The sequence below is a fragment of the Malaclemys terrapin genome, chromosome 9, assembly GCF_027887155.1.
Source record: "Malaclemys terrapin pileata isolate rMalTer1 chromosome 9, rMalTer1.hap1, whole genome shotgun sequence".
In the NCBI taxonomy this organism is placed as follows: domain Eukaryota; kingdom Metazoa; phylum Chordata; order Testudines; family Emydidae; genus Malaclemys; species Malaclemys terrapin.
In genome coordinates this window covers 3,395,750-3,420,400 of record NC_071513.1, presented here as the reverse complement: position 1 = coordinate 3,420,400, position 24,651 = coordinate 3,395,750, and the positions used below count along the sequence as shown (strand labels likewise).

At 46.4% G+C, this 24,651-nt stretch overlaps 1 protein-coding gene across 8 annotated transcripts in view; it reads left to right on the top strand.

Moving 5' to 3' along the window:
• MBNL3 (muscleblind like splicing regulator 3) overlaps positions 1–24,651 on the top strand; it is a 121,335-nt gene that overhangs the window by 31,889 nt on the left and 64,795 nt on the right. For 7 of the 8 annotated variants that reach the window (XR_008446199.1, XR_008446198.1, XM_054039833.1 and 4 more), the window contains exon 2: positions 7,976–8,915. Coding sequence is in view for 6 of the 8 variants with exons in the window: in XM_054039833.1 (XP_053895808.1) it covers positions 8,742–8,915 (174 nt within the window). In the remaining 2 variants the exon portion in view is untranslated. Of the gene's footprint in view, positions 1–7,530; positions 7,549–7,975; positions 8,916–24,651 lie in introns of those variants that run through there. The other variant, XM_054039834.1, reaches the window with a different exon arrangement.

Genomic DNA, 24,651 nt, shown 5'->3' with positions numbered 1-24,651 from the left:
AAACAGCTACAGCAACATGACAGTACAGGATAGATTTTGTGGGCTGCATCCTGCGCTGTCATGTCACTGTGGCTGTTTACTGCAGGTTGGAAACGGATCCAGAATATTTGCATTTTCTGTAAGGGGGGAAATAAAATTCCCAGGATTTTTTTTCCTCATCTGTGTTGGAATCTCTTCTCTCCCCCCTCCCCCCTTTTTGCTACATTCATCTTTAGGTTGTGCAGCTGCCGCCTTTTCCTCTGAGGAGAACCGTAAGGTCTCCTTTGATCATGTCAGCACCACTATAATCCATATGAGGGCACATGGGTGAGTGATATGTGAGCCGTGCCTTGCGTCCCCATCTTCTCCAGGGCTTCCACGTATAGCCCCTGTGGCGGTCCCAGTCCCTGGGGTGCATGCAAGAGTGTTGCAGGTATATGGAGCTTTAGCCAGGCCTTTATTCAGTAGTTTCTGAAATGCATGATGCAATATGAAGCTTTGTCCTTTTGCTCTGAGGAAATACTTTCCCCTTGTTGCTATGTACAAAAAGTTCATGCCCAGGTGACCCACATTTTTGAAAGTGGCTACCTAAATTGGAGGCACAAGTGTGCATGCAAAACAGGCAACACCATGCTTTAGTACAGGGGTGGGCAAACCTTTTGGCCTGAGGGCTGCATCGGGTTTCCGAAATTATATGGAGGGCTGGTTAGGGGAGACTGTGCCTCCCCAAACAGTCAGGCATGGCCTGGCACCCGCCCCCATCCAACCCCTCCTGCTTCTCGCCCCCTGATGGCCCTCTGGGACTCCTGCCCCACCCACCCCGTTCCCTGTCCCCAGACAGCCCCCGGAACCCCTGCCCCTGACTGCCCCCTGCCACCCCATCCATCCCCTCCTCTCCTTCCTGACTGCCCCCCTGGGACCTTTGCCACATCCAACCACCCCTTCTCCCTGTTCCCCGACCGCCCCCAGAACCCCTGCCCCTGACTGCCCCCCGCTACCCCATCCAACCCCTCCTCTCATTCCTGACTGCCCCCCCCCGGGACCCCTTTCCCCATTCAACCCCCCTGTTCCCCCACCCTCTATCCACACCCCCTCCCCCGACCACCACCCCGAACTCCCCTGCCCTCTATCCAATCCCCCCTGTCCCCTTACCACGCTAGCTGGAGCACCGGTGGTTGGCGGCGCTACAGCCACGCCGCCCAGAGCACCAGAACAGGCAGCCGGAGCCAGCCACACTGCCACTGCGCAGGACAGAGCACCAGGACAGGCCGCGGCTCTGTAGCTGCGCTGCCCCAGGAGATCGCAGCCCCACCGCCCAGAGCATTGCGCCGGCAGCGGGGCGAGCTGAGGCTGCGGGGGAAGGGGAACAGCAGGGGAAGGGCTGGGGGGGCGAGCCTCCCAGGGCAAGAGCTCCGGGGCTGGGCAGGAGGGTCCCACGGGCCGGAATTTGCCCACCTCTGCTTTAGTAGCTGTTTGCACGCTCAAATGTGGAGTTTGCACATCCAAATGCCTGTGTGGCACACACCATTTAGGCGAGCACATGTGTAAATAGGCCTATATCCCACTAATGAGGCTTTTTCTGCCACAGTGTTTTATTTCTCTTACTTGGCTTGTTTTTAGCATGCTGAAAGCTGGGGGCTAGATTTGACTCTCTGGCACGCAGTATGATCCATGGTGATTCATAGCCCCAACATCCGCGATTAGACCCTGAACGAACACTTTCCAAGCATGTCCAGGGAAGAGAAATTGCAAATCTGTTCCTTTTTATGGGTAGCTGAGCTGAAGAACAAAAGAGGTTTTTATTTCTTTCTAGCTGCTAAGGTCTACCTTAAATTAAGTAAACTGTTCCCTGAGGGAGAAAGTGTCCAGGTACAGAATGTTCGTAAAGGAAATATTCCAAGTGTCTATCAAGCCCTTAAAGTGTTTGCTTTAACAGAATAAAGGCTTGGGTGCAAATAGATTTTCTGATTTAAAAGGGAAAAAAATCTCTGGAAGGCGATGGAAAATAAATTGACCTCCTTGGGATGGGAGCCTGCAGCCCCTCCTGTACATGGACAAAGAGTAGGCGCTATGAAAAAGCCAACCATCGGCATTATTCTATACTAAGCACAGGAGCAAATGCTGTTAATTGCTGGTACAGTGCTCCTGCGTGCTAACAGTTGGTATTGCAATCCCATTAGAGACTATGGGAATTTTGTCTACATGAGAACTGTAAGGAGCCTAAGTCCCAATTCAGCAAAACATTTGAGCATATGCTTTACTGCTGTGCTGAATTGGTCCTTCACAATTAAAGGGCACAGATTTCCCTTCCCTTTTTGTGTGGCTTCTTTTCATTGGTGTCCATTGATACTGCTTCAGACTCTTCCCCAGTGTGGGGCTTTAAAGACTCATAGACGTGTAGGGCTAGAAGCCGCCTCATCTAGCCTGTAGTTCTCCACCTTTTTTCATTTGTGGACCACTACACAATTTTCAATGGAGGTGTGGACCCCTTTGGAAATCTATTATCTGTATCTATGGAATTCCGTTCAGTCAGTTTTCAGTCTAGGTCTTTCAGTCTAGGTCTTTTTAGTGGTTCTCAACCTCAGGAGTCTGCGGACCCTAGGTTGAGAACCACTGATCCTCAGCCATGATATTCTGTGATCCAGTGGTGAAGAGACTTGGCTTGCCTTGTATTTTAGTGTGGTGCATAGCTCACTTGCCTGAGAAGTAAAAACGGCACCATTGGGGTCTAGGTTCATTTGCGTCTCAGGGACCCCAAATCAAATATGTCAGTTTACAAATAAAAAGGAGGGTTTTCCCCTACAAATGTCCAAACTACCATCTCACTCTGGAATCTGTGTAAATCTGGATTCTCTCCTTGACATCCATCACTGTCAATAATTTCAGTAACAAGATTCTTCAGGTCAAACCCTGGCTTCTGTTCCCATTGAGGGCTCCTAGGGATATTCAGGTGTGCTGGGAAAAGTAGAATTTTACCTGCACTGCTTTTACTACTGATGCGTGAGAAAGGAAGGACCCAGTTTGGGACCCAGATTGAGGTTGTTGGGGGATGTGTAAACTCCAGTGGATTTTGGTTTGTTTTTGGGGGAGGTTAGGTGTCCTGCCCCTAGAAAATAACTATCCAGAGCGTTTTTGTATGTTGTTTCCCTCCATTTTTAAAGTGTCTGTGTCCCGTGAAGCATTTACATGAACATTAGATTTATTTGGAAAGTTTTTGGTACTGGAAATGTTAGACTCTTAATTTCAGCCTGTGAATGAAAAGTTTAACTGTTCTAAAACGTTAAAAAGGAAGGGCCCCGAGAGCATCACCCAGTGCTTGTTTATACCCAGTAGAAAATGATCAAATATAATTCCCGAAGTGTCTAGAAGCCAGGAGGGAAATGGGGAGTGGGCAAAATCACTGCTTATTTATTTAGCTTTAACGTTTTTAAAAGAACGGCCGTACAAAAGCTCTGCTGGAAGCTGGACTTTCAATAATAACATCAGTGATTCAACAATGTGACCATTTACTGGAATCAACAAAAGACGGGACAGCTGAACTGGGAATTTTGTCAATTTTTAAAAGCATTGCTCCCCTCTCCACCCAGCTCAGAATCCATCAAGTGTGGGGTTAACCCATTCAGATTGCTTTGGTCCAAACTTTAATTGAAGGAAAACCCACTAAGTTGGTAAATGACTATTGCTGTCTAAAGTAGAATCGGGACTCGGTTATTATGTTCTGGTGTTTCACTTAAAGCTATTCATTCATTTTGGACAAGATCGGGGATTAAATATGCTTGCACAGTGGATCACACTGTGAGTGTGTTGTTTCATTTCATAAAGCTTTAATGTGTTTTCTTTCCCCCAGTGGGTGTTTTTCTGTTGAGGGGAAATCCCACCAGTCCTGGTTTGTAGGGCCCGCAATTAGGATAAAAGGGCTTTTTACTTGTAAACTGAGCAAATGTGATCTGGAAATCACTGAGATGCAATAAATACGGAACCCCACCATGCCGTTTTTCAGAGCAGAACCGCCCTTGAAGTAGTATCATTGATACATGGGAGCTGGTTGAATCAACCCTGTCACATACATTACTATCTGTGTGCACTCTGCTGTCAGGAAACATGCACACGAGTCGGCATCCATCAGAAGTGTGTGTGTGGATCACAGAAAAGGGATCACTGACAGGGAACATAGCAGAAGTTCGACCATGGAGCAAGTATGTTCCTGCTCTGCTCTCCATCCTCACGTTACCTCAAATAGCCAGTGCATGCTAATCCTGCCAAAGGCGTCTTTGACATGACTGTCACTCATTGGACTGATCCTGGTCCCACTGACTTCAGTGGCAGCAAAATTGGGGCCTTTGATGTCCACAGCAAGCCCATCACCTCCTGTATTTCAGCCAGTCGTGATCCCTAGCTGGGCCAGGCATTCCGTTCTGTGGTTCTGGGTTGCTGAAGGAGGAAAGGCAATCACTTCGCTGCTTGCCCTTGGCTCCTGCCTTTGCGCTGACATTCGGTTGAAGTCAGGGCTAAATTGTTCCATCTGGTAGCCCGGGATATAGGTTCTGCCAGACAGACCTGGCATGTTTTGCAGCAGATCCAGACCAGTTCAGAAGACAGCCCCTCCCCCTTTACTGAACTTCCCACAAGCATAACATTAACGAAAACAATATTTTGTGACCCTCCTTTATAACTTCATTCTACTGAGTTTTTTTTGAGGGGGGGGAGACAGTTTTGTTCCTCTTATTTGAAATAGACGGGAGAATGAACAGTCAGTACCAAAACCGCGGTAATACGCAGAACCGGAAAAATGTGGAAACTGTTGTAAGCAAAATGTATGCTGCTGAGAATTGAATTATGGGGAAAGGGCCGTACTTTTATACTGTCAGCAGTGGGGCTCGTTGAACTTTTCTTTCCCCTTTGGTTTTATTTGAGTCTCATGGCACCAGTATAAAATTCTCAGCATGATGTTAGAACACAGGTTTTAGATTTTCTCCATGGCCATATGGCTAAAATGGACAGGGATGTATCTTCTTGGGAGGGGAAATCTGCAACAATCCAACCATTGACAGAACTGGCAAGTTACGTCTGTGATTACTTGTAGGGAATCCTAACTCATACATCTTTGGGCTGTGATCTTGTAAAACCATGCAAGCATAAGCTGGGTTGGGACTGTTCTGTACTTGGAGGCCTTTCATCCAAGATAAACCTAGGAAGTAGTGTGGGTGATTTAGGCCCTGGTTCAGCAAAGCATTTAAGCATCTTTTACTTCAACTTGCATAATTAAAGTTAAGCATGTGCTTCAGTGCTTTTCTGAATCAGTAACAAAGTGATGCCCCAGCAAAGTGTCTCTGGGGGCATTGTACTGCTGGATTGTGTATGTGTAAACCCAGGTCTACACTAGCGGGGGAGGGGGAGGTGTCGATCTAAAATACGCAACTTCAGCTACGTGAATAGCTTAGCTGAAGTCGGCGTATCTTAGGTTGACTTATCTGGCTGTGAGGGCAGCGGCGGGTCGACCGCTGCCGCTCCCCCGTCGACTTCGCTTCCACCTCTCATGAGCTGGAGTTCCAGAGTCGATGGGGAGCGCGATCGGGGATCGTTTTTATCACATCTACACTAGACATGATAAATCGACCCCCCAATAGATTGATCGCTACCCGCCGCTCCGGCAGGTAGTGAAGATGTGCCCTAAGAGAGAATCTCTGTGTGTGTGTGTGTGTGAGAGAGAGAGAGTTTCTGTACTGGAACTGGTTTTTGATGAAAAACAAAAAAAAATTATAATGGAAAAATGCCAACCACCTCTAATATTCTATATTCGATCTATATGAGAGAGCAAGGGAGAGCATGTAGTTAGTCACATGCTTTGAGACTCTTCAGGATGAGAGGAGCCCTGTAACTGGCAGGTGGTAGTTAATTGTTACTTGTCCACACTAATGGTATATAACGGGTTTGAGCCCATAGCATTCAGGTTCAAAGAAACAGACCCTCCTTTCCACTGGAGTCTAAAGCTTTGGAATATGACCCTGTTCACCAGAAAGTTGTATTTCAGTCTGCTAGGAGTAATTCCCAAGAGCGTTTCACCTAATCCCCACCCATTCTCAACCTGTGCCAGCTCGTTTGAGGAGCTGCACCCAGCTTGTTCCAAGCTGTCTGTGGAGATGTATCTACATACCTTCTTATATATGCCCTGTAAAGGAGGATTGGGAGGTTGGACATAAGTGAACCAGATTCAAACACAAAATTGCCCTGCCTACAAAATCAGGATCAGTTTAGCAGCGGTCTCCCTGTTCCTGACTAAACCCAGAAGACATTGGGCCAGTTCTGCTTTCTTTCCCCTCCCCTTCAGAGGTTAAATCATGTCTGGTAAATTTAGCATTCACTGTCTCTCTTCTCCCTCTGATACCCGAAAATGAGACGTCCTTCTGGCACTGTAGACTGTTCCACTGATGCAAGTCTGTGCGTAAGAGTCCATGTGCTTTTGCATGACTCTCTCTTGCAAATCTGTGACTTTAATTGGTTCAGCACATGCTTGGAATTTACTTTGCACAATTTTAATTTTTTAGTGTAAAAACCAAAAATGTAATGACAGTATTGTCCTTTAGTGCTTTCTCCAAACATCTGGAGTGCATTTTCAATTATGTTAAAATTTATAAATTGCTAACAAATGTAGTTCTGACAATATATCTATAATATAGGAAGAATTTAAATTTCCATTTCTTGCAATGTGAGGTCCCGGTCCTACATACACTTATGCATATGCATACTTTTGCTCATGTGAGTAAATTTACACGCATGTATATGTTTTTAGGATTGGGCCCTTATGTTTTGCAAAAAGAGGTGGATCTCAGAAATCTTGAACCAATTGAATCCTATCCAGCTCCGTCAGCTGCCTCTAATATAAATGTGGGAAACTCCAGGGATGACGTAACGTTACCCCCCCACAAAGAAAATCAGTGATAGAAAGTTATTGACAATCATTTATTGTGCAACACGCTGAAGATGCTGGAAACGGAATAACGACAGTCATTGAAATCTCCTTTCAACCTTGCAGTAAAACACAGTTGTTAACAATGAGTTAATTTTTTTCTGCTCTGTGCATGTGGCTCAAGTTTCCATGTCGGTTTTGCTTTTGATTTTGTCAAGCCCAGATTTATAGACACACGACTGTGAATTAGTCTCTCGTTTCCATGTAACCTTACGGTCAGCCGCTGAAATGTATTCCCCAGTTAACAGTGGGTTAAATAAAACACCTTACCGACGCAGAGCAGTGTGCGTATGAGGGCTGAACTATGGCAGTGCCTTCTGCTTTGTACACAATGAAAGCAATATCTGCTCTTCCTGCCGGAAAGCTTCCTCGTGAGGGGAGATTTTTACTATCTTTAAAAAACAGAACACCAATTTAAGTCGTCTTTGTCTGAAAACCATACTCCACCCTGGTCTCGCGTGTTACCGCTTCTCTGTCTAGCTGCATTCTCACTGTGGCACACAGCCACCAGCCGCTCTCTTTAAAGAGGGAGAAATAAACAGCTGGTGCGTACAGTAGGTTAGCTTTCCTAGTGATTCTTATCCTCTGGATTTCAGGAGCAGGTATGTAACCAAACCTCAGCTTGGGAGCAGCCCATTAAGTGAATCCTATGCTAAGCTACTTAAATTTGAAACGCAGAGATGTATCACGAATGCACCAGAGGCCGTCATGTAAAACTAAGGTATTTTCTGTGCAGTGGGCACAAAAATGAATGTCTGCCAGTGTAGATCAATATGAAACAATCTCTTTTATTGGGTGGCTGCCCAGGCCTTCTGCTGCAACAGTAAATCTAATTGGTTGCTTCCTCTTACCATGCGCAGCTTCATGTGGGAAATGCCCTTTTTATCTACAATGGCTGACTGCACTATGCCGCACTGTCAGTAGCTGCAGATTTCCTGTTCAAATGAACACAGTTGTTTCTTGAAGCTAGAGTTTGGCAAGGGGGAGATTGGATTGTTTTAGCTGATTCTATTTTTCTTTTTCCTACAGGTTGCTGAAAAGTGCCTTTCCTGAAGCCACTGCTGCTTGGATTTCTGTCTAAGGCTGCCTCTCTCTCCCCCTCCCCCCAACCCCCCCCTTTTTTTTTAAATTTGGCGTTGCTTGCAGTTCATACCCTAACGGCAACTCATCCATCCCCGCCCCCCCCGTTTTTCCTTTTTACACTCTGTTCACTCAGCCATTTTTTTTCCTTCCCGAGTATGTAGCAAATATTTTTGAGTGATAACATCCTTTCGCTCCTTTTAATACTCGCGAATTGTCATTTTTAGAATCAAGAAATAAAAGGGAGAAAAAAAAGTTTTCTGCCCAAGGACCGAGACCATTCCGCAAACAGAAGCGCTGCCAGCCGCATATGCTTTTTGCAAGAATAATTGAAACCATTAACTGGAGAGCACAGAAGTCTTTTGAAAGTCTGCCAGTTATTTTCAAGTAACTTTGGCAGTGGCACAAAATATAACACTTATATTTTAACTTCTACAATTGCACTTTTAGGAGCTGGCCTCTCATTTGATTTTCAGTTATTCTGATAAGATTTCTATTTTATGATTGGCTTTATGTTTAATTCTTGTTGAAACAAACACAATTTGACTTAAATGAAAACCTAAGTGCTGACGAATAGAAATTTTACCAAAGCAACAAGTTCGTTATTTCTTCACATTTAACTTGAATTCACTTTTTTACCCTTTTTAAAAAAAACAGCAGTAACATTGTCCTAAAGAAGGGTGTGATTGCTTGCGTTTTAATTTTTGTTTTTAATATGGCTGTAAACGTTTCCCTGGTTCGTGATACAAAATGGCTGACTTTAGAAGTATGTCGAGAATTTCAGAGAGGTACTTGTTCTCGATCTGATGCAGAGTGCAAGTTTGCCCATCCGTCACGGAGTTGCCATGTGGAAAATGGTCGAGTTATTGCCTGCTTTGACTCTCTAAAGGTGAGGACTGTCTAACACATGCATTGCTTAATCTCACTTTGCTGTCATTCTCTTCCTGAATCATTTCAAGTGGGTGGAATATGAGAGATGAGTATAACAAGTATTTTTCTGCAGGGAGGATGTTGTTTGTGTAGAATATAGCCCCTAAAATCTAGTTTAGCTAATATTTAGCACCCCACAATTGTTTCATTAAGCCTGATTCAGACACTGGAAGTATCAGGAAGTTTCCTGTGAAAGATACCAGCAGTGTTGGTAGAGACAGGGAAAACTTTAACTCTGCCACAATTATGTTTTGTATTCAGTTTTGACATCTGGTACAAATGTACAGAATATTGAACATCGGAGAGAAAGCACATTATGTAGAGCGTTTTGAGATTGTAGGTCATGGCTATGCCTGAAATGGAGAACTCAGGTTACAGACCGTAAATGAAAGTGAAATGAGAAAAGCAGAGATCCAAAACCGAGCACCCTAGAACAGCAAAACTTTTAACTTGTGTCCAGAGCTTTGAATTCAGGACAGATCTCTGAAACGTGCTTTTAAATAAAGACACCATTTGCAATAATTGATCAGTCCCAGCTGTATTTGCCTGCATCAGGGTGCAGATACACTGCACCAAATATGTTATAGGCAGCCAAAATATTTGGAGAGTGCTGCCTAGAGAAAGTTGGGGATAGGAGGAGATTTCAAGTGATGTGAAAAGATGCAGAGTGTGAAAATCATATGTGAGTTAATGAGCTAAATCTTTTGCTAGTGATCATTCCTGAGAGTTCAATTTCACAGGAAGTAAATGCTGCTTTATTCCTTGTCACAGTTAAAGTTCATTGGGAAACTTTTTAAAGTTTACAAAATTACCAGATTCTTTCCAGCAATGGAGACAACAGAAAAATTATTCTAATTCACCCATTGAAAGCCTAAGCAAATTTTTTTCAAAAGTGACTAGTGATTTTGAGTGCATCAAGTCGAGGTGCCTAATCTGAGACATAGAAGGGACCACCATGATCATCTAGTCTGACCTCCAGCCCTCACAGGCCACAGAATCTCGCCCACCCACTCCTGTAATAGGCCCATAACTTCTGGCTGAGTTACTGATGTCCTCAAATCATGATTTAAAGACTGCAAGTTATAGGGAATCCACCATTTACTCTAGTTCAAACCAGCAAGTGACCTGTGCCCCATGCTGCAGAGGAAGGCGAAATCACATCAGGGTCTCTGCCCATCTGATCTGGGAGAAAATTCCATCCTGACCCTAAATACAGCAGTCAGTTAGACCCTGAGCATGCGGGCAAGACCAGCAGTCAGGCACCTGGGAAAGAATTCTCTGTAGTAACTCAAAGCCCTCCCCTTCTAGTGTCCCATCTCAGGTCATTGAAGATGCTTGCTTATAGCAGTCACGGAGGGGCCAGATACCATTGTAGGCAACTTTGTCACACCCTTCCCTCCATCAACATCCCATCCCCTCCATAACATCTTAAAGGGGTGTCTCATTTTTCAGAGGGCACTTTCTGAATAGTGATCTCCCTTTAGGGTGTCTGAAGTTGGGCCTGGATAAAACGGAGACACTCAAAATCACTACTTATGCTTGTAGTGCTAAAGTAGGATACGTTTCCTGTTGTCTGAATTGCTAGAAAGAATTTGATAATTTTGTGATCTTAAAAATTTCCCATTGAACGTGGAGTTTTTCTTGAAAAGCCGTGGCTTTATTTTAAATTTTGGGCACAATAGTTAGGTGAACTAGTGAAAAAAAGACCATGTCCAGGTCCCGTTTGAGAGTCTAACCCGTATTATTACACTTTTTACCTTCCTAGCTTTTTCCTGTTTGTTCCATGTTGATAGGAAGTTCAGACATCCAAGTTGCATTTAGCTTTGTTCTTGTTAATCCAAGTTCATCAGATGATTCCTTATTTATATAACGCTGTTCAAATGTTCATTTACATTACTCACCTGCTAACAGTGATAGACTGAAATATATTTTTATCAGCAAAGAAAAAAGTTAATGTTCCTTGTGCCCTTGAATCTTTTGAACTGCAGCCAGTGGTGAGACAAATATTTTGGATAAAGAGATTAATATGTTTACTTTAAATTGTATAACATTCACTTGTTAGCTAAAAGGAGTACAGTAAATATGCGGTGTGATAGTCCAATATATCATTTACTGGACCATGGGAGAGAGCTGCAGAAGTAGATTTTAGTTTGGAGCGCCCCACAAACAGTCTAACCACTCAGTCTGGCTCTGTTACTTAACGCCCATAAATTGCCGTGTAGGCAGGGCTGACTAAAGTGATGTGCAGTACATAATGCTTCACTCTCTTTGTGGGTTACAACTCAGTAAGGAGCTCCTGACAAGCACCCAGGCTTCCGCCCTAGGCAGTTCTCTGCAGAGCTGGACTCAAGGAATGAAGTGTGCAGATCCCCATGTGCACTGGTTGGCTCAGGTTCAAATCTCACCCATTGGCAATAACACATGGCTGCAATTAACCACGGGGGGGGGAAGTCAGGGAACATCCAGTTTGGAAGAGAAAAGAGATATCGAAGTTGTTGTTGAAAGGGGTCAGCTACTCGCTTAAGCTGCCTGCTCAGCATGTATTTCATCTGTTTTGTTATGTGTAATTAGGTGATGAATAAATTTACACACTCATTACAGCCTGGTCTTCGATATAGAAGCACGTGCTCTGTACAGACCGTTTAAGTGGCAGGAAAACAGAGTCTGAGTGGGAAGTTTTCCCTGGACTGCTCTGATTGGATCCATTGCATCGCAATGGGCCCGTTTGCTTCATCCCACAGAGAGGAAACCGCAGGAGAGGAGTAGCAATGTTAGACCCCAAGTGCCGCCGATCCCACAAATTCCAGAATCCGCCACCAGGCCCTAAAAATTGTGCGATCGGCTTTGAAATCAGGCAGCTTTTAAACAGTAATCAGTGTGGGGTCCATTTGATTTGCTCTCTGGGTTTTGAGCCTTTCGGGTCAGGTTTCCAAGTGTTTCTTGACAGCTGCGAGGGCTGGAAACTTATTTTTTAAGAAACGCACCAACTCTCCTGAGACTCGTGATGATCTTGTGAGATGTGGCAATGCTGGGCCCCTGGGAATCTGGACCTCATTGTGTGAGGGGTTGTAGAAATAAGCCAGACAAAGACGGTTCTTGCCCGAGAACGCTCAGAGTTAAGAAAAGAGTCAACAGGTGACTAGACAAGAGAGAAGGTGTGGTGTGGTGTGGTGGGGGCCGAGGTAACGGTTATCACAGGCGCTGGACTCTGACCCCTCCTGGTCTCTTCAGGTGCACCTCCCTCAGGTCTTGGGCCTCTCACCATCATCTCTGGCTTGGGGTGGAGGTTCTCCCCTTCACAGTTGGCACCTAGGCCTGGTCTGAGATCACCTCAGCAGATCTGAGTTCTTGGCAGTGCCTACATGCTGTTTGTTCCTTCCGGGAGCTAGGACAGCCGCCACCAAACAGCAGTATTTATTTAGAACAAAAGCATTTCAGAGAAAACAGACCTTAAAGCAATAAACCGTCTAGACACTCGGCGGCCTTTGCCTAGGGCTTCCCATTCTCTGGAAGGATCCAGCTCTTCGCAGAGCCACCCTGTCCCCCTGGCAGCCCCTGACAATTGCCCTCCCACCCCCGCCCATATAGCTTTTTAACTGTTTAATGTTCTCTTGATCTCTCTGTTCCCAGCATTGCAGAAGAGCTGCGTCTCTTTGTTAGAGACAAGATATAGGATGCTCAAAGTGAATAGGTTTCCCCGTTGTCTTTCAGTTGCCCCCCCCCCGGTTTGTTTCGCGGTTGCTTATCTGGACCCAGAGTGTTGTTTCCCTGCTTGTTTTTCCCACAGCCGCTTGTTACGCTAGTACAGAACATTGCATACTGGCTTACCAGACATTCCTGTATTAATCACATCACCTCGCTGACCATGTCTCATACAGTGTTCTTAACGTTATTACGGCTCTGTATTCTTCGATTATTACATGCCCGTCGAACAGTAAAAACAGATATGGTTGCAGATGTAGCCTTGCTCGTCAAAGGAGACGCCAAGCTCTCTGCTCCACGTTTCTGTGTGGATGTGTGTCTGCATCTCTCTTGGTGTATTTTCTCTCCAAGTAATACGGGATACATAATGGGTGGGATATGAAGGTTTTATTTACAGGAGTCTGGGGTGGCTGCCTTATGCATCCTCTTTGGAGCCTCAAAGAGTTGCAAAATTTTGGTTCCAAAAGTGGTCCCAAGTGCAGGACTGAATCTCGCCCATCCTGGAACTCAGGCTGTTTTTGAGAGGGGAACTGAGGGGAAGAGAAGGAAATCTTTCTCTGGCAAGTTGATTATCAAAAGAAGAAAAGGTGCTGTTTGAAGCTGATCAGAAGTTTGGCTTGTATACCAGGTCACCACACACACTGTGCTTCCTCCTTCAGGTTTGTTAAGAAGAGCAGGATTATTTGAATTCAGATGTGAATATCATACGCCGCTTACTGCTACCTTTGGAGAACAAATTTCCAGTGCTTTCCCTTTACTAGGTCTACCCTGGGCAAGCAGAATTGATGGGCATCCTCACAGAAAAGACTCCGGGCTCTGATTTGGTTCAGTGTTGGGGTAACTCTGCTTATCTTTTACTGGAGGGAAAAAAGCCCTCCCAGTGTATTGGTGGTTTATGAGGCGTAGTGATATCTGTTGTGTTTCACGGAGAAGTATTAGTTTAAGAAGCTATGAAACAGAAAATAAAATCTCAGCAAAGGATAGCAGGGTACTTATGCCACTATAAACTAGATAGCATTTAACAGCCATTCAGCAATTGACAGTAGTTTTCATTTCCAGGGAAACAAAACAGTAATATTGAGGAAAGGGAATTAATCTGCAACAAGGCCATTTAAATTCATCACAAGCTATCAAGTAAGTGTTAGACTCATCACGTTCCTTGCTCAGGTTTGACATACAACCCCATTTAAACCAGTGGCATTTTCAGGGGGCCACTCTTGATCAGCTGGTTTTGCCAGCGTGCCCAGAACTCCCAGGGCTTTATAGCAGTCCGCCAATAAGTGCTTATCCGTTAACTTTCCTCAACTAGTCAAGCATATAACCCATACCACTGTGAGACTTTCTGGTTTTTTAATTGCCTTAACAGCAGATTGTTAGAGTCTGAGTCCTTGGCGGCTTCTGTACATCTTTAAAAGAGGTTAAGAAAGACATTGTGTTACTGGAAACACAAATTGATATGTAACGTGACTGGGCGAAGGAACTTTCATAGATACAAATGTACTAATTAAGTGTGCATATAATATGGACCAAACTTTCAAAGAGGCTTTGATTTACATTTGTAACCATTTGAGTATCCAAAATATGGATTAATGTTTGAAAACAACATTTGCAATCTCAGGTTTGCTTACTTGGTGTACTAGGGCAGAAAGAAATCCAAGTGTTTTGGATGCCAAAACGTAGCAAGCCAAAAATCTCAGATGTCCAGATTTGGATTTGTGGGGGTCAGATTTGAAACTGTGGCCTTATAAAACTACTACTACTGTCTGTTGTTGTTTTTAAGCTGGTCAGCACTAAACTAGGTCATTGAAACATTCACATGTGAAATTGTGTTGGTAACGGATGTGATACAGAAAAGGCCTTGATTATTCAAAACTCAGTTATCCAAACTTTGTTTTCAACAATTGGGTGGTGTCACTTGACATCTGATATTTACATAGAAAATCTTCCCTGGCAGTCTGAAACCTTGATTATCCAAATGTATTCAATCTGCTTATGAGATTAGGACACACAAGGTTGTTCCTTATGGACTTGATACTAAATTTGAACCCCTTCTATTCTGACTTTCAGTGGAGTTACCCCTGAATTACACTGGTGTGCGACCAGAATTGAGTTTGATATGTGTTAAGATTTCAAAGCCTATGGGAATTAACATAAACAGCGCTGAGCTCAGTGTATGGCCATTTTCTTTTTTTAAAAGTTGATATTTTCTTTAAAAATTTAGAAAAGGATGGTAAGTGAATTTTAGGTTAGGTCTACACTACCCGCCTGAATCGGCGGGTAGAAATCGACCTCTCGGGGATCGATTTTGACGCGACAATCAATCCCCAAATCGACGCTCTTACTCCACCAGCGGAGGTGGGAGTAAGCGCCGTCGACGGGAAGCCGCAGAGGTCGATTTTGCCGCCATCCCTACAGCGGGATAAGTCGGCTGCGATACGTCAGATTCAGCTACGCTATTCACATAGCTGAATTTGTGTATCTTAAATCGACATCACCCCCCCGTAGTGAAGACCTGCCCTTAGACCATATCACAGAGAGTTTAACCAAAGAGAGCATCATTAAAGGTTTGTCCACATAGGGAGTTATTCCAGAATAGCTATTCCTAATTAACTCCATGTGTGGACATTCTTATTCCGGGATAGGAGTGCCTTATTCCAGATTAGTTTATTTCAGTGGAAATAATTTAATTCGGAATAAGGCACTCTTATTTCTGGGATAAGTGGGTCCACACATGGAGTTAATCAGGAATAGTTAATCCAATTTAAAGTCACACCCTGTCTTATTCTGAATTAACTCTCATGTGTAGACAAGCCCTAAGTAAACCAGACAAACAATTTAGAAATAAATTGCCTTTGTGAGAAGTTTTTATTTTACAGCAGTTACTAATGCACTACAAATTTTCCTTAACATCAGAATGACAGTATCTGACCAGGAATTAATTTATTTTGCAATGGCGTTCTGTTGAGGTTTTGGGATGTCTAAGGTGTCTTATGGCATTTGCTTAACTGCTTTGCTGAATCAGAGCCTAAAAGAGGGGAAAATATATTAAATCTGTAATTCCTGGATATTTTTTGTAACAGTGCCATAGTTAAAATTAAAGAAATAAATAGACTTAAAATTTAAAAATAACACCCATTTCTTAGGGCCTGATTACCTTTGTTCTGTGCATGACGATTCAGTCCGTTATAAAAAACGGTATGTAATGTCATGATTTTGTCAGCACACAGATACTGGTATTTATCCTTTGCAACTAGCAGCAGACTCACCTTCCATAGGAGCACTCGAGGAGATGAGACTGAAAACTAGGAAGCTACTATAGATGGCATGCTTATTTCAGCGCTTGTTCACTAATACTCTGTCGTATGACTTAATAAGTGGAGTGTTGTGTTCATACGGTTTACTGTGGTGGGAGAAGTTACTTCTGTAGCTCGTGCGTGACATGTACGGCGTAGAGTGTATATCCTATGTTTTTAATCTGCATAACGCACGCCTCGCTGTAACACTGCAGCAGTGAACACAATAGCTTAGGTTTATTTAGGGTTGTCCATAGAGTTCTGCTCTTTGCAGCTCCAGGATTTTTCACTTGATTTATTTATCTGCAAGTGTTAGTAATTCCTTGTCTCTGCTCCTGGTGGGCAGCTCTAGCAAGCAGATGGGTTTTCGGGTTGCTCTAGAGAGGGCCACACTCATTGTTTCTGGTGGCTCTTTCCACAGTTGAGAATGTTTTGTCTTAGCTTGGTGAGTTGCATTCTCCCAGGACAGGTGGTGTGGGGTACCTGGCAGCAAGCAAGGACTATGAGGAGACAGGCAGAGAGTTCCTGTGCATGCACAGTGTGAAGGTTTTCTTTTGCATTGTGTTCTGCACTGCAGACAGCCCCTGCCTGTTGACCCCCGGGTCTCCAGGATTCTTCACTTTGTCAGTGCATTTAGAGAAGTTGGGGAGTGTTGTGCCCCTGCTGACCCTGACGCCGTGAGGCTGGGAATCGCAAATGGCTGCCCATCTGTGTGCAAAGTGCCTCCCAAGACGGAGTCTGGGGACAGCGTCGTTAAATCTGACCCAGCTTTCCTGTGATCGTGGCTGGGCTGTGCCAGGTCCCACATGGCTGGTTTCGGGGCCATCTTGCTCTTCGCGGGAGCAACAGCGAAGTCACGTGAGAAGCTAAACTCCTTAGTTAGCCTCTCTGAGCCTAACGCAGGTTGATTGTGCCTTGTAGGCACAGCACTGTGTGGAGGGGTGGCCTGGAGGCAGTGTGCCATTTATGGAGTTCAGCTTAATAGCTCACATGTGGCCAGCTAGCTCTTTTGGCAAGTGCAGGGCCAGGATGGGAGGACGGAGACGTGGTCCTGCCCCCTTGGAGCCTCTGTGCCCCCAGGGGCCGTAGGGAGGTGGGAAGCCTTTTTGCTTCTATATTTAAAAGTTATAAATGAGTTCCGAAATGGCCGGAAGGAGGTGGCCGTCTAGCGGGGCCGTGGCTGGACCAGCGGCACTGATGCCTTGTGATGTGGTCCAGGGGAAAAAGCAGAGTAGAACTCTGTGTTCGGCCAGCATACGTCTGCAGCTGTTAGCCGATCAGAACATTAGCTCATCTAATGTCCGTGTGTAATACATTGCATTCTGGTCAGAGTCCCGGCGTACATCTGTGTGGGGCAGGAGGGTGCCGTGGGGAGAGTCACGCCCATGGGATTGATCTCTGAGACTCAGGGAGCTGCAGTAACAGGGATCCCTAGGGCTCTTGGTTGGTTCCATTTGGCGAGGCCCTGGGTTAGCGCCCTCCCAGGCCTGGGGAAGATGGGACAGCCTCATCAGCATAATTTTAACTCCTCGCCAGCAAGGGGCTTTTCTTTCTTCAGCTCTGCCCTTCACACTTGTCCCATCATTACAGCATTGTCTGCATACCAATAGCCCTGAGGGGATGGGGCCACAAGTGCCACTGGCTGGGAGCAGGCTGCTCCAGGATCTATGCCCTGGGGAACAGCTGTGCCTCCCTGAGTCAGCCTCCCTTTCTGGTCTCCCCCGGGGCGGTACAGTTCTGTGCCAGCCCCAAGACAGGACTGAGCCTAATGGGCCCGATTCGGCCCTTCCCTTTTGCACAACCTCCCGGATTCACCACGTCACCTCTCTGGCGTTTGCCTTTCCAATTGCACATTCCCTGGCTGTGTGGAGAGATGCAGATCTTCTGCGTGGGGACCTCCGCGCGATGACAGATGGCTGCACGGTAGCCTGTGGTCTCAGCACAGCTCCTAGTGGATAGATAGATGCCCACGTCCCTGCGGGCATTATTAGACGAGAGATGAGGGAGAGTGATCTCCCTTCAGACCCCCTCTAGCTAGGGTGAAGGTCAGTTGCAGGAGCAGCGCAGGAAGGTTTGTATTGCCGTCCTCTATACTGTTCTGAGCTCCGCCTCCTCAGTTATCAACCTGGATTCGTTCATGACACTAAATTCATTCTTACCAAAAGAATTAAAGTGCATATTATTTACTCAGCTCAACAGTGAGGACTTCCTTAAGCCGCTTGTCCGATACATGGGTATGGTATATTTGGCATGTTGGCCCATTTAGCAGTTAATGGATCATACTTGGGCACTAGGGTGACCAAACAGCAAGTGTGAAAAATCGGGACTGGGGGGTGGGGTGGGGGGAAATATGAGCCTATATAAGAAAAAGACCCAAAAATCGGGACTGTCCTATAAAACGGGACCGTGGTCACCCTACTGGGCACTGACTGTGCATAGGAAGTGTCCGTAGGTATTTTCCTTCCAGTCAGTTGATGTGCTTTGTACCGATCCCTTTTGGAAACGCAGCGCCCCTGCTATTGATTTGGATTTGTGCAGATCAAGAGAGCAGGCTGCATTGTAGAGTGAGGTGGGCATCTAAAAAACTAACTCTTGAGCCGGCAAAGGTCACGTTTTCAATTGTTTTGCACTTGCTCTTGTCTAGCGCTATTTTCCTGGGAAGCATTTCACCAGTTGCATGTTTCCCTCTATCTAAGCAAGGCTAGTTCTTACTTGACAGGTGTGTGGGAGCCACCTGCCCTCAAGCAAAGCATTGCGGCTCCTGGGTAAAGGACCCAACTGACCTGACAGGAATTTGCTCTCCTCTGGAGCACTGCTCCATGGCAGTTACCAACTGCCCCCCACCTGCCCATATGGAGTGTCTCTGCAACCCTTCTGCTGCCCAGATATGCAAAAACAAGGGGTCTCTCTTTGAATTGGGTTGGGGTTTAACTCCTGTGTAGAGATAGCAAGTGAGTTTTACCTCGGCCCCGTGGATATCAGTGCAGCGTGTTGCCACTAGTACAGGGGCTGCAGAGCTTAAAACAGCTGTAACCTTTGTTTTTATTGAAATCCTCAGCTTGGGTCGTCTTTTTACTCAGGCTGGACAGCTTTGCTCCCCAGACCTTGCAGCCCAGCAGACTTCAGCAGGCCGCACAGACGGGAGAGCAGGATTGGCCTCGTTCTATGGTGCACTGTGCAGGAGAGCAGTCAGAGGGACTGTCGGGTCAGGTTTAGATTTGCCCGGAAGAGAGATGGGTGTCGATTCCCAGCCGGGGAAGATCCCTCCCAAAGAATCGTTTGGCTTTAGGGCTTAATTGAGCTCAGAAGGTGGAGCTTTCGGCCCCAGAACCAGCTCTGGCAAGGTGTGGCAGTGTGCAGAGCTATGCTAGCCCTTTCGTCATGTTAAAATAATGGTTTAATTAACCCCGTTCCAATGTACTGGGGGCATCAGATTCACAGTGCTGCTGTGTTTGTAGCTAACTACCCACCAGTGGCTGTAGAACTGCCTTCCTTCTCCACAGCCCCCCAGATCTATTACAGCTTCTCCTTGAGCCGGGCCCTCCGGACAGTGCATACGTTCATTCCAGCACCCGGGAAATTGGTAGGATTGGTAGGCCAGGAGCTCAGTGGTAGAGTCAAAACAGCTTCAGGAAGGGCTTTTCCACATGCTCCACTGCCAGCATCTCCTCTCCCAGCCAACACGCTGTGGCAGTGCAGAGCCTACCCCTCGGATGTGGTTAGAGGGGTCTCAGATCCCATTTCTGAGCCAGGGGCTAATCGGTGGCCCACAGGGACAGAGCATGCAGCATTTTCGGCATTAACCTGAGCCAAGAGTAACCTTAGTGTTCTGGCTGGGTAGATGGTGGTGAAGTGCTGACTCCGGTTTTCGTTTGCCTAAAAAAGCAGTAGAGAAAGTTCTATTGGGATCTGACTCTGAACCCTTCAGATTATCTGCACGCTGCTTGAACGGGTACCCGTGGAGACCTTTTCCAGGCAGGCTGCCGAGCGTGCTCTCTCCCACTTAGCACAGAGCCTCCCAGCTAGGCCCCAGTACTGAAGCAGATGCCTAACTTTAAGTAGCTCAGTGGTTTGAGCATTGGCCTGCTAAACCCAGGGTTGTGAGTTCAATCCTTGAGGGGGCCATTTAGGGAACTGGGGTAAAAATCTGTCTGAGGATTGGTCCTGCTTTGAGCAGGGGGTTGGACTAGATACCTCCTGAGGTCCCTTCCAACCCTGAGATTCTGTGATAGGCAATAACTTTAAGCACGTGTGAATGGACTTCAGAGGCACTCCTCCTGCTTCGCGCAGGGTCACTTGTTGGCGCAGGACCCAGGGTAGTGACAGCAAGCGGGAGAGGAATTGCACTCTGTATACCTTCCCCAATTCCCATGGTAGTTTCCCTCTCCCTGTCACCACTCCCCACCCAGCTTAGCGCTATCGTCTCCTTTGCATACGCCGACACTCAGGATCATTTTATTCAAATATGGGCACTTAAGTTGCACTGACGAGGTTTGTGCCTGGTGAAAACATCAGATGCAGTTACCTGCTGTGCTGGCCTGCAGAGGAGAGGAGTGTGGGGCTACTCTTTAGCTTGCACTGAAACAGCCCTGCTTTTAGCCCTGGCTGGCCTCAGTTCAGGCCCAGCTTATCAGCCGAGACGGTGGCCGTTGCACAGACACTGCTGAGTGCGTGCATGTGCGCGGTTAGGCTTCCAAGTACTCTGAACTCAGTTTGTGACATGATGCAACATTGCCGTTTGACCTGTACCACTCCCTCTTCACAAGGCTTTTTGATAAGGTAACCTCTGATAAGAGGGCAGTGCACTCTGGCTTCCAGTCTGGTCAAAATCCATTAGCATGGCAATACACGCTGCTCACTATAGCATGCAGAATCCATGGATTCTGTCAATAGCACTGCATCCTCTCTCCAGAAGTTGCTCTAAATTCAGATTTCTAGTGTTTGCTCCTATTTTCCGGTAAGCACTGTGGGCCTCCCTAAGCAGAAAGGTTCGACAACAGGGTCTAAAACTATCGATTGGATTTTCATTTAGCACAGAACATATTTCCATTTAGCTATCCTCTCTGCTGCCACCGGGGCATCCTGTCTCAAAATCACAGACCTAAACTACTCAACAGCTGCTCACACATTTCCACCCCGTCAGCCTGTGTAAAGGTTCTTCTGTGATGTAAGGCATGCTGGAAGTCTCCAGGCACTAACATGAAACTACTGTTTAAAGAGACAGTAGATTTTTAACGTAATCTTTTCTGCAGTGACGTAACCTCCCTGCCTGTGGTCCTGCATGCAGTGGGCATCTGTTCAGTTTTCTATATTTCTGTGAATTATGTTGCCACAGGCTGACTTGGCGTGGTAGATAGTGGGATGCAGCAGGGAATATGTGAAACCACCTGAAGAGCAGGGAGCCGTTTCTGAGCGTGTCTACTCTGCAGTTAAATCCTACAGCTGGCCTGTGCCAGCTGACTCGGGCGAAGGGGGCTGATTAATTGCGGTGTAGATGTTTGGGCTTGAGCTGGAGCCTGGGCTCTAGGAATCTCAGTGGGCCGAGACGTTCTATTGGATTACGAATGTTACAAACAGCGCTGGATTCGGAACCCGGAGTTATATCTACAGGATGATTTTCTTCTCTTTTACCTCTCCTTTGCGCTGACTTCAGTGGGGTCCCTCCTGCGGCACGCTGGTGTGAGTGAGAGGTGAAATGGGCCCTAGGTGGAACTGAAGAGTTCCGGTTTCGAGGCATGCTTTCGTTCACTTCGACTGAGTAGCTGAAAGTCAAGCTCTGTTTTTCCAGCTCTCACACTGGTATCAGTGTTGTGCCCCAACCCGGCAAGCTGTTCTCCACAGACAGACCCCTCCCTGTGTGTGTGTGTGTATGTGTGTGGGGGGAGGGGGGGGCGGTCTACGCAGGCACAGGGGTTCACTGCGTGGAGCAGCTTGCAGGGCTGGTGCCCGACATCCCTGTTGTGTTGGTGATGCCGAGCTAGCAGAGAACCCAGCTCCTGTTCTCATAGTTACGTTCACACCAGCGCTAGCAGGAGTGGAAAGCAGTAAAAGCACTTAGACAAGTTAATGGCTATGACTCTGAATAACCTACAGAGCAGATCTTTTCAGCAAGATGGTGCCATTTTGACCTGGTCCCTTTGTTGACCAAAACACTCTGGCTTATCCGTTTGAAAAGAGTGTGTAGTAATTCATATATATATAGTAATTCAAACCTATATAATTGAGGGGCTTGGAAGCTTATCAGTAAATATAATCAACTCAGGCCAGGTTTTCAAAAGAAATCATCACCCAACATCTCCCACTTAGGCAGCTAAATAAGTGGCTAGATGCTCAAAAGAGGAGCAGAGCTCTCTTGAAAATCTTACCCTATGAATACTGTTGCGTGGCTATTAAATAAATGCGTTGAGGTGCTTCGCTGAAAGTTGCCTTACGTGGGCAAAGCTTGACCTACTGCATATTAAAAGTCATTTATTATTGTCCATAAAATAGCAAAAGACAAGCTTCTTAAAGACTGTGAGGTGCTCAGAAACGATAGTAATGGGGACCATAGATAGCAGTCCTATTGAAGTCAGTGCGAGTAAGGCTATCCAGACTGGCTCTGAGAGAACTCTTGCTGCATGGATAGACTTCAGCGATGGCTACTACGGTCTTTAAAAGGATTTATTTTTAAAGGGCAGGAAATCCTCCATCTCCATTCTGGGACAGATAGGCAAAAGTAAAAGTGTTCAGCTTAAATATAACTGTTTGCTGTAATATAATGCAGTATAAAATTTACTCCTATCCATAAAATAGAAAGTATATAACAAAGGAATAAATTGTTGAACTGCTCAGTGCAATCCCGGGATGTCTATCTACTCTGACACCTCCACGTTGTCCCCCTGTGATTTTTTTTTACTCAACATGTTGCCACAATCAGAGGGGTTAATGATGGGGTTCCAGCCGGATGGATTTTCAGCTTTAGCTCTGAATTTTTGCTTTTGCTCGTTTGTTGGAGCTTTAACCTGGTCCCAGCGTAGTTCAGTATAGCTGGATTCAATCCAGAGTTTGCAACTTTGGGGGAAGATTTAGTTGAAAGCAGTTGTGAGACGTTTGTTCCTGGAAGGAAACACTATGTGTTGGAAAGGAAAAATGCTTAAACCAAACACATTTGCCTTTTTTAAAGATTTACAGCAGTGTTACAGCAGATGGTGTGGTTACAATGCCAGATATTATTAGAAACATGATTAGTACTAATAAGGTCACCGTCCGTGAAAGAGAAGGTCAGTGTGTGGACCTTGTTTGCAAGGTGACAGTCTACCCTGCAGGGAAGAAGGGTTTTTTTCACAATAGCAGAATGCAGATGTTTAAAACAAGGTGTTTTCACATGTCATAACATGGTTGCACAGGAGAGAGAAACCCCAGTCCAGCCTAGCAGAACTGTGGATCCCGATCCCGTGCACCCACACGTTGGGCTAGATCCTCAGCTGGTAGAAATCAGTGTAGTGCTACTGAAATCAAACATGAAGAATTGATCTGGTTCCCAGATCAGTGTGAGAGCCTCTGAAAATCATGTTACAGAGCATGACGTGTGTGTACAGCGTTTGTCTTCGTAGGTTCTAAGGGGAGGAGGGAGCACTGTGATGGTCTGGTCTGACCTCCTGTGTATGACAGGTCCTAGGACTGCCCTGAAATTAATTCCTGTTTGAGACAAAGCGGATCTTCTCCCTCTCTCCCCTCGCTCTCCAGCCCTTCACCCCGTGTGCTGTGGCCACGCTCCTCTGAAAGAGAAATTAGCAGTCACATGAGGCACCACGTCCTCAGTCAGCCGCGTGGGAGTTGAGTAGCCCCAGAGGCAGAAGGAGCTCGTGTTTACAGAATTTCTGTGGTGATGTGAAGGAAGTGAGGGGAGAGAAGGGGATGAGGAGAGGGATGGTAAAGGCAGGTCAGGTAGCAGAAGGTGGCAGAACCCAAGAAGGTACTAAGAGAGGCTGTGGGTAAGAGCTATGGCGCCCTTCGCTGTACGAGGCTACATAGCACCCCCAGGCACACCCCTAGCTCTTCAGAGCACCATCGCTGATTCCCGATCCATGATCCCACCAGGCCCGGGCACAGATGGAATTCTCCAGTGCCCCACTGGGAAGGTCTTGCTTCCACTCCACCTCCTGGCTTGCCTGGCCTATGCAAGGGAGCCTCACCAGCAGGTGGAGGGAGTTGGCACAGCTTGGGAGAGCTTGTTGGTTGCTCCCAGCTTCTGTGGAGTTGAGAGGCACCCACATGCAGCTGGAGAGAGGAGGACGGGGCCCCATGCGTGTTGCTTTGCCATCCCTGGGAACGTGGCCCTGGGTGGAGGAGAGACGAAGAGAGCTCCTTCCATTGCCTTGGTTACGAAAGGGCAAATGACAACTGCTAATGACCTCGCCACTGCGTTATGAAAGAATGTCTCTCCGAAGGATTTAACCCCTGTCTGCCTTGCCATGGCATTGGCCTGTTGCAGATCTTTATCGTGGGAGCATCAAAAGAATAATAAGGGTGCAGCCCGACTTCTGTGCAGCTATGCGCGTTGGTTCTCCAGGGCACATCTCAAAAACCTGACTGGCTTCCAGGAGCATGCTGCAGTCTGCCCCACTCCCGGGGGAGTGTCTGTCATGAGCGAGTGGGGAGGGCCTGTCTGTATTGTACCTGGGCAAGGGGGCGCCGAGGGCACGTATGGGCATCTTGAAG